General features: G+C 41.0%; 1 protein-coding gene across 1 annotated transcript; it reads right to left on the bottom strand.

Annotated features, from left to right (window-relative positions):
* Positions 1-2,523: 2,523 nt before the first annotated feature.
* Positions 2,524-9,446, bottom strand: LOC104422740 (transmembrane and coiled-coil domain-containing protein 4). The gene is made up of 15 exons (XM_010035158.3): positions 8,916-9,446; positions 8,473-8,554; positions 7,601-8,092; positions 6,993-7,164; positions 6,734-6,886; positions 5,935-6,032; positions 5,118-5,209; positions 4,499-4,569; positions 4,275-4,410; positions 3,780-3,839; positions 3,618-3,700; positions 3,387-3,463; positions 3,217-3,287; positions 2,953-3,010; positions 2,524-2,871 (listed from the first exon to the last, which is right to left on the bottom strand). Exons 1-15 carry the CDS (start codon positions 9,176-9,178, stop codon positions 2,752-2,754), a joined length of 2,028 nt encoding a protein of 675 aa, XP_010033460.2. The 5' UTR covers positions 9,179-9,446; the 3' UTR covers positions 2,524-2,751.
* Positions 9,447-9,509: the final 63 nt, after the last annotated feature.

Genomic DNA, 9,509 nt, shown 5'->3' on the forward strand with positions numbered 1-9,509 from the left:
TTATTTTATACAACATGCGCAACTGCGACATAGAAATCAGGGAAAAGTGCTTAAAAAGACCTAAACCTTTTGTATTTATGCTAATCTAGTGCTAAATCTTTTTTTTGTGCCAATTTAGTCCTAAATCTTTTTACTTAATTCCAATTTAGTCATTTCCGATCAATTTTGGCTGGATTTTGCTGACTGGACGTTGGCCGATTGACGTGGCTTGATCGGTCCGACGTGAATAAATTTTAATAATATTTTAATATTTTTGATATTTTTGATATTTCTTTTCTTTTTTCTTTTTTCCCTCCCCTCCTCCAGCCGGCCACCTCGCCCTCGCCGCCTAGCGCGACAGTGACTGCGAGGCTCGCCCTCGCTGCCCACCTTGCCCTCGCTGCCTAGCGCGACAGTGGCCGTGAGGCTCGCCCTCGCCGGATCTAGCGAGGGTCGAGCCTCGCCAGCCATGGGCGAGGCTTGACCTCATCGAATCACGGCCTAGGTGGTGCTAGTGAGGCTCAAGCCTCATTGCCCAACGCGACAAAGGCCGGTCCGGCGAGGTCAACCTCGCTGGCCGTCACCTCTAGCTGGTTGCCGAGGTCCGGTGACCGGCTGGAGGAGGGGAGGGAAAAAGAAGAAAGAAAAAAAAATTAAAATAAAAGAAAATTTAAAAATTTGAAAATTTGAAAATATTATTAAAATTTGTCCACGTCGCACCGATCAAGCCACGTCAGCCGGCCGGCGTCCAGTTAGCAAAATCTGGCCAAATTAGCCGGAAATGACTGAATTGGCACTAAGTAAAAATATTTAGGACTAAATTGGCACTAAAAAGATGTTTAGAACTAAATTGGCATAAATACAAAAAGATTTAAAACTTTTTAAGCACTTTTCCCTTAAAACATGATGCGACTTGTATAGACCATTCGACTTGATGTGAAAATTCCCAAATTAATCATTCCAATTGGATCTACCAAGTCATTATTAGTACTGTTAAGGTCAATATGTCACTTTAGCTTTGATAAGTCGGCTTTATCAGATATTCATAGAATACAGCAGACATATGAGAATTTGATTTCAATGGAGTAATAAAATCCTCAAGCCAATATATGGATACGAGTATGGAGAGATTAGGGTAAGTTTATTATAAGAACTGTTAAATGATCATGAGTTGCGCATTGAGCTTGAGTATTGCCTAGGGAACCATGGCGGCTAAAGCATAGGGGAAAAGTGATCAGATCATTCATAGAATTCAAACTTTGCCGATAACGACATTATCGGACACATGAGATTTTGATTTCAAAGGAGCAATAAAAATCTCAAGCCAATATATAGATATGAGTATAGAGAAGTTAGGGTAAGTTAATTACCAGACTCGTTAAATGATCATGAGTTGCGCACGAGCTTGAGTATTGCCTAGGGAACCATGGCGGCTAAAGCATAGGGAAAAAGTATTAGAAATGTTTTAAGTCTATTGCATTTGTGCTAATTTAGTTAGAACCTTTTTATAATGTCCATTTAATTATAAATCTTTTAACTTGGTGCCGGTTCAATCCTTCCGGCTAATTTTAGCTGGATATTACTAATGTGAATGTTGACCGACTTATGTGGTATCGTTAGCCTTAACGTGAACAATTTTAAATAATATTTTAATAATATTTCGATTTTTTATTATTTTTCTGAAATTTTTCTCCTTTTTGTCTTCCTCTTGCCAGTGATTGGACACAAGTGATGGCCTAGCAAACTAGCCTCGCCTAGCCATGGTGAGGTTGAGCCTTGACAAGGGTCAACCTCGCTTGATCTAGCCAAGGTGAGGGCTAGCCTTACCATGGCTAGGCAAGGCCAGATTGCCTTACTATGGTCGGTGGCTAACCATCACCGATCACCAGCAAAAGCAAGAAGAAAGGAAGGAGAGAAAAGAAAAAAAATTGATGATTTACTAAAATATTATTTAAAATTGTCTACATCAGTGTCATTGATCTTACATAAGTCGGTTGGTGTTCACATTAGCAATATTTGGATAAAATAAATCGGAAGGACTAAAATGGTACAAAATTAAAAAGTTTGAGACTGAATTGATATTAGGTCAAAAGTTTGAGATTAAGACTAAATTAGCACCATTAAAAGGTATAAAATTGAATTGACACCAATGCAATCGATTTAGAACTTTTCTTACACTTTTCCCAAAGCATGGACACTTCATATTATGTTGCCTGCATGTATTTAGGTATGAACTATTCTTTGTGCTCTTTGAATTCTCTATGCCAGATCCGTTTGGTACTACGGGCACTCATCGCACTTAAAGGCCACTGAGAGGTAGTAACCATAAAAGGGAATGGTAGTTCAATTGCATGTCCTGGAAGCTTAAGCTATCAAAAAACAGGGCCAAGAACGCATATCAGGCAGACTCCGTGACAGAATTTAGTTGGTTAGAAGGGGGAAAACAGAGAAATCAAAAGGCACGTGATATTTGATAGATAATAGAATGCCCTGGACAATTGCACGGTAGCATTCGAGAGTGGACTGAAAATGGTAAAGTCAATCTTTTGCAAATAAACAAATCGCCTCTTTCATTCCTGGAGTATACTTAAGTTTTATGCTCATGATAACAGCAGTTGCTTTGGGATGAATTTCACTATAGAAAAGGGTACACTTTCGCAGTACAAATAACATGAAAAAATATTTACAAATTGAATCAAAGCTTTAGCCAGGACAAGACAAATTTGGCGGCCAGAAAGGATATTTATTTGTACAGGCATGAGAAGATAACCATCATCTTCGTGAAGGGCACCTGAAAGTGGGGTAATAAGTGTCCAACTCAAGACGGTCCAGAATATCTTGTGTCGCCCATAGATAGGAACTGTGCCCTTCAATGAGATCTGTAATGTCGACCTGCAGAAGAAACCAGATTGGAGAGTGATAAATACACCTTAGTCTGACATGCGTCGTCCAACTGAAGTTGATATGTCTTACATTCTCAATCCCAGGATGGTCAGTTGCTTGAATCCCAGCTAATCCTTGAGTAAACATACTGCAGAAATGAAATTTCTAAACACGATCAGAATACATTTTGCAAACCAAGTAACTGGAAGTCCATGTTAATCAGGAATTGATGGCTCAATTAAGAGTCATGCAGTGGAATCTATTTCTCAAGGCTAAAGCAGATTAATAGACAGATTTATGGTATATGAGCTGGAAATATATACTATAGTCAAGTCCATCATCCATCATGATTACCTGGCACGAAAAGCAAGCCCAAGCATCCAATCATTCGTAGAGTACGCATTAATAAACCTTCCAGACACCATCTGCAAAATCGTGGTAAGAATTGAATCAATAAATACAGATCTACAAAGAAGAGTTACAAGCTGTAGGAAGACATTCTTTGAGAGTCCAAGTTCAATGACCTTTCTGGCAGCTTTCCAATTCTCATCTCTAATTGAGATAGGCGCACCCAGAAGGACGACTCTTTCAACGAGTTCAGCTGTTAAGAGCAAGCAAGTCCTTGACGATCACTTTAAATGAACCAAACACTTGAGCATTTACCCACCTAATACACTGCCGAGGCAGCCAATGAAGCAGAAAAGACTGAAGAGGGTAGAGAACCATAAAAACACAAATTCTAGGCTCCACGGTACCAGTCTGTTCCGTTTCTGCAAGAAACTGGAGACATTTGAAAATGACCCGTGCTCCAAGTGAATAACCTATAAGCGTCACAGGCCTGGGACATTTTCAGATTGAGATCAACCGCATTTAAAACTTCCGGAGGATTACAATAGTGCTGTTACTAAGCTCAATACCTGTTCCCTTGCAAGCCTTTTCCTAACACTTCAGCAAGAAGCTTTCCTGCTTTGTCCGATCTGCACAAAGAGCAAAACAAGAACCTTTTGAACCTTGAACGCCAATGGTTCGATTAATCTAATTAGCAAAAGTGTCCCGAAGACCCCAGGGATTGGAAGAAGCCTAGATCAACTCATCTAATTCAATTAATTGAATGGAGAAATAGGCAAAAAAAGGAGTTTAAAAACAGTTTTTCTCATCTAATTACCACATCAAGAGATTTCCCTCTCATTTCCTGTGGTTATTATATAATTTCTTTAATAACTGAATGGGACTTGAGAAACCACTAAAACCAGCAATCCTTGGGAAATATTAGCTTTTAGAGAGACAAGAAAAAAAGGTTCATAGGGGTTAGGACTGTCATAAGTTTGAAATATGGTGGAGGGATGGAAGTAGACAAAGTTATTTTCCTTGTCCAGTTTTACATACTATTCTATGGCTGAGCGGAGGGATACCTGTTTATAGCAATTGTCCACTTGCTGTCTATAAAATCAGTGGCAACGAGCAATGTAGCTGGCCAAGCCAAAGCAGTTAACAGTGTGCTTAAAACAGTCAACATTGCACCTTGCTTCATCAGTTCCATTGCAACTCCTGAGTCAAGCATTGGTATGTCGTAAAAGGAGTGAGGCCAAAATGCACTTCCATGGAATACAAGAGCGATATGATCAAAACTAATTACTTGAAGTAAGCCAATCCTGAATCGCAGTGCTCACAGCTATTAGATGCTTTGACTCCCACTGAAGCGCATACCTACACAAACCAAAAATAGGCAACTAGTATCACTCATCAAATGCCCCGTCCAAACATACATTTGTTTTGCGATGACAGTTGTCAGCGTGAAAAGAGTTGAATGGGGGAATGTGCATCAAATACGTTCAAGATTATGCACTTGTAAGAACTGAGAAGTCGGACCTATTCAAATCCACAAGGAGAAAAACAGGAAAATTAATTTAAATCAAGAGAGTGAAGTCATGAAAGGATATCTGACCTTTTAAAATCTTCTCCCCAGTAAAAACAGTACTCTTATTGATAATAAGTACTGCTAGTTTTCTGATCAGCTTTTCTATTGTAAAGCAATAACAACACTGCACTACAGGTGAAACTGAAGAGGGAAACAACTATATGCCATAATCAAGCTACACAGACAAGTGACATAAAAATGATACTCAATGAGGTGCAGACTACATATAAGGTCAAAAAGCTGTGCAGAACAAACTCGGATGCAGCCGATGGTGCCACTATAATAAAAAATCAGCAGACTCCATTGAGATAGACACCTAAGTTAAATGTTAAATTACCTTTCCAAGTTGTCATTTTGTCCCTGCCATGGTTTTACAAAATCCTCCTCATCAAATACAAATCCAGAGACCAAGATCTCAACTGCTAATCGCTGACAAGAGAAAAAAATATATTAAGAATAAAGCTTGTGCTGAAAGAACTACTCATGGGACTCCTGCAGAAACTAAACCTTTAATGTGCTCTATCTTTTTCTAGCATCGGCAAAAAATTATCAGAAAGCATTTCCATGGCAATAAGTTTACATAGTACCAATCTCCTATGTTTCATGAATGCATAGGAAGGGCATCTAATTAAAACAAGATGATGGCATGTCACAGAAGTATGGCAGATGAGATTGGTTGGACTTGGGGTGCAGAAGCTGAGAGTGATTCATGAAACTGGAGGTAACCGTGATAATAACTGATGGAGGAGGTGGTGGAGACAGTGGCGGTTAATGTAAATGCTTGAGTTGCTAGGGTGGTTTGGTCAATGCCAGTCACCCAAACAACTTGTAAGCTAAGCAAATTCCAAACTACATCCTTTTTCTTAATAATAGAAGCCATTACTGAAGCTTAGTACTCATTTTCTGTTCAGCGAGAAAGCATTTCCAACAGACTATTTTTTTCTTGACTTTGCTGTTGGAAAATGAGAAAATATGTTTCCACACAGCTACTTTTGTGCAAAGTCACATTCTTGTTAACAAGTCGCATCTATGCGAGTGTCTTTTGTTAGGGGGTTAGAGGGAGGGTATGACATTCATAGCAGACCATTAGAAATGTATTCCCAAAATTGCATGGTGGGAGAATATTTTATAGTGTGGAAGCATAAGTATTTTACCCCTTGGTTTTGGTTCTCTCCAATGGATTTAAACTCAAATTCATCAACACCTCCAATTCTTCTTGCCATTTTACTTCCTGTAAGACCAGCTCCAGCAGCTGGATTTATCAGAAGACAAAGGGAATACGGATAAGGTTTTCAGAGGGTAAGCAAAAATTTAATTTCAGGAAAACAATTATGCTTTGCTTGCAAAGCAATCAAAGCATTGACAAAATAGCAATAAAACCTTAAGCGGAGAAATCTCTCTCCAGTTGAAGACATATAAAGAACTAAGAAAAACCACAAAGATCCAATAAAAAAATCGAAACTGCTCAAGATGATAAAGTACCATCATGCAGCGTGATTGTTTCCTTGACAAACTTCAACAAGATGATGAAGTAAATTGAGTGAAGCAGCTTTCGTAGATAAACTGAACTGTTAAGGCTAGCACAAAAAGTAGACTGCTCAAAAACCTAACTAGGAATTGATTTATGTTTTCACATTTACCTGCAGTATTTTATTCCAATCAGATCAACCTTTGCAGGTCATAAATTATTACCAATCAGTAATATGAGTAAGTGAGTCCAAGATCGTAACCCTTAGCCAAAAGGAGGCATTTACTGCTTTACAATCAGCTGTTTAGAATTAATATTCCAGTTGAAACTTCATCTCAAAATATAACACTTTGATGCATAATCCACCCTCTTGAAACAAAACTCTATGATTCTATTAATGACAGCTGAAAACAACTAACTGCAACTCTATCTGTATCTGATGATTAGGTCAAGGATTATTCAGAGAAATGCAATGAGCTTTTCACCTCCAAAGGACGCAGCAACTGCAACAGAACCAGCCACTGTTCCTGCAGCGCTCGCAGCAGCAGCAAACCCACTTGCTCCAATCACAGGAATCAAAGTGCCTAATGTTGGAGCTAGAGCACTTAAACCTGCGGCAATTGCTGGTGCAGCTAATCCTGCTTAAATATGGTAAATGTGAATAGATAATCCAAAAAAGTTTAAGCCACAATTTCCAGTTATAGCTTAACTTTCTTCTAACTCATTAGATGGCCAGATTCATACCCCCAGTAATAGCCATTAAGGCTCCTCCAGTCAATGCAGCAGCACCAATGATGCCACCACGCTTCCATTTGGCCCATGATTTCTTTGGCGACTGCGCTTCTTCTTCCTCTTTTAATTCTTTTTCCCTGGCTGCAGCCATTGCAGAGCAAGCAACCATTGTTTCAATTGCTTCCTGCAGCCAAAACATCCCAAATTGGCAGAAGTTTGAACATGATTACATAACTAAGAGCACTTTTTAGGTGTTAATAGTATCAATGCTCTATGTAAATGGATTAGCAATTCCTTGAGTCACATCTCATATCTCTCTATTTGAGGCCAACTGATTTCATATTTAAGTTGCTACATAGGGGAGAAATTGTGCTTGAGGCCTGCTAATGTCATATTTATGTTGCTATCTAGAGGAGAAAAAAATTGTGCTTTAGGGGTCTCTTCCCCCAACCCAAACCCACTTATGGCTCTTGCAAATAAGGCGGTAGGCAGAAGGTAGATTAATTTAAACAAGAATTTTATTATATAGAAAATACTAAAGTATTAAACAAGTCAGAATGCAAAGAATGATAATTTTCAAAAAGCTTTCACAAGAGAGAGATGAGTGCAAGCATACAAACCATTTTTAGCCACTTGATATCAAGCCAAGTAGCTAACAACCTCAAGGCCACCCGATGTCTAGCATCATACCCTTTCCTTCGTCGAGCAACCTTTTTGTCATCATCACGAATATCTGCTAGACAAGCTGAAAGAAGCTCATAAAGAACTGTCACTTTCCTCTGGTAACCAAGCACTCTGCCTTCTTCTACTGACTCCCTGTCAAGTTTGTATCCAGTCTCGAGAGACGAGCTTTGGATGTTATAATCGCTCGTATCAGAAGAAGTTTCTGAGGTTGTGGCCACTGATGCAGCATTTTCTTGTGCATCACCCGTAGAGAATTTCTGCCGGCACTCATGCTCATATTCACGGTGCTTCTCCTTCTTAGACTGGAAAGACGCGGGATTTGTCTCCATGCTAAGCGCCATACTGTCTATAGCTTTAGCCAAAGCAAATTGCTGTTCTAATCTTTCGGAAGTGTCATCAGCACAATCTTCAGAAAGTAACCTCAAGAACTGTACCAAATGAGTATGGGGAAGACAACATTAAGTTTAGCAGAAAAGTTTGCTAAATCACTGGTAGAGCCAGGAAAGCGACAGATTCAATTATTGTGATCTGAGTTACTAAAAGCCACACTTTTCTTTCACTAGCCAAAAGACCAAGATCTACAAATATCTTCCCCATTATGTCGTCAACCATTGGTCTAAGGCAAAAGAATAGGCGTGGATAGCAGCACCCCAGCAGAGAGCAAAGTGTCGTATCTCATCAAATATGAACTTAGGGGGCAGAAGAAATATCTCATGAAATCTCATACTGATGTTTCATATCCTGGAATGTACTCGAAACACGTTAAAATGGGAAATGTCGGCACACGCAAGGAACCAGAGAGACCTACAGCTCCAATATGGTGCTTTGCAGGAGATGAACCAGCCGTTTCCTCCAGACCCAGCCATGCCGCCTGATTGATATCCAGAAATCTGCAATTTGCAATTGCACAATCAGCATTTCCAAAAAATGAATGAACCCCCAAAAAAAAAAAAAAAAAAATCCAAGGAAAGGGGAAACGGGATAGTATCATCCTCAGTGATCATATGGACCGTACGAAGTTTTCAGACGGCCTAAGATCGCCCGTCCAACAACCTCAACTGATTTTCACTGATTATGGTAACTGCTGGACGAGATCGCCAATTCAACCAACCACGAGCTAAATTACGATGACGATCGAGATCATAATCCCGCCGGATAAGCCGCGAGAGGATCAAGATCAATTTCAACCTAATTAGGCAACGTCCAATCTGAGACGAAAAGGGCAAAGAAAGAGAAAGGACCGAAACTCACCTGAAAACCGGCAGGAGCAACCCCGCGCTCTCGTGGACCCAGAGGTCGGGGTCCTCGGAGACGGAGTCGCCGCCGCCGCTGCTGCTGCTCCCGCTGCTGGTCCGCTCGCCGGAGGCCCCGTCGCCGTCGTCTTCGTCGGAGGCGGCGAAGGAGCCGAGGGGGCGCGCCTGGTGGATCTGAGCCTGGTGGAGGGCGAGGGCGAACAGAGCCCCCGCCGCGTACCTCTGCGTCGGCGAGAGGAACGACGTCGCCGCCGCCGCCATGATCGGAGGAGGGGACCCCGCGCGCGCGCCGGAGGAGTCCTCGGCTCGAGAGTTTTTCTTCTTTATTCGAAGACGTCGAGCTTTGGCGGGTTCGCGGTGGCACAGGGACGAGGACAAGGACAGGCCGGCCTCCTCAGGAGTCAAGGTGGGGGCGTGAAACGACGACGTAAAAATCAAGTACTCGCCGACGAGACTTCTTCTTTGTTTCTTTGCAAATTTCACTGTTTGGCTTCGAATCCGTTCACGCTGGGAGTCAGCAGTTCTTGATCCGGTCGGGTCCTATCCAAAGAACGAGAACCAAACCAAAAAATGATAAGTGTTGCGAAAATTC

Source organism: Eucalyptus grandis, chromosome 10 (genome assembly GCF_016545825.1).
Source record: "Eucalyptus grandis isolate ANBG69807.140 chromosome 10, ASM1654582v1, whole genome shotgun sequence".
NCBI classification, from domain to species: Eukaryota; Viridiplantae; Streptophyta; class Magnoliopsida; order Myrtales; family Myrtaceae; genus Eucalyptus; species Eucalyptus grandis.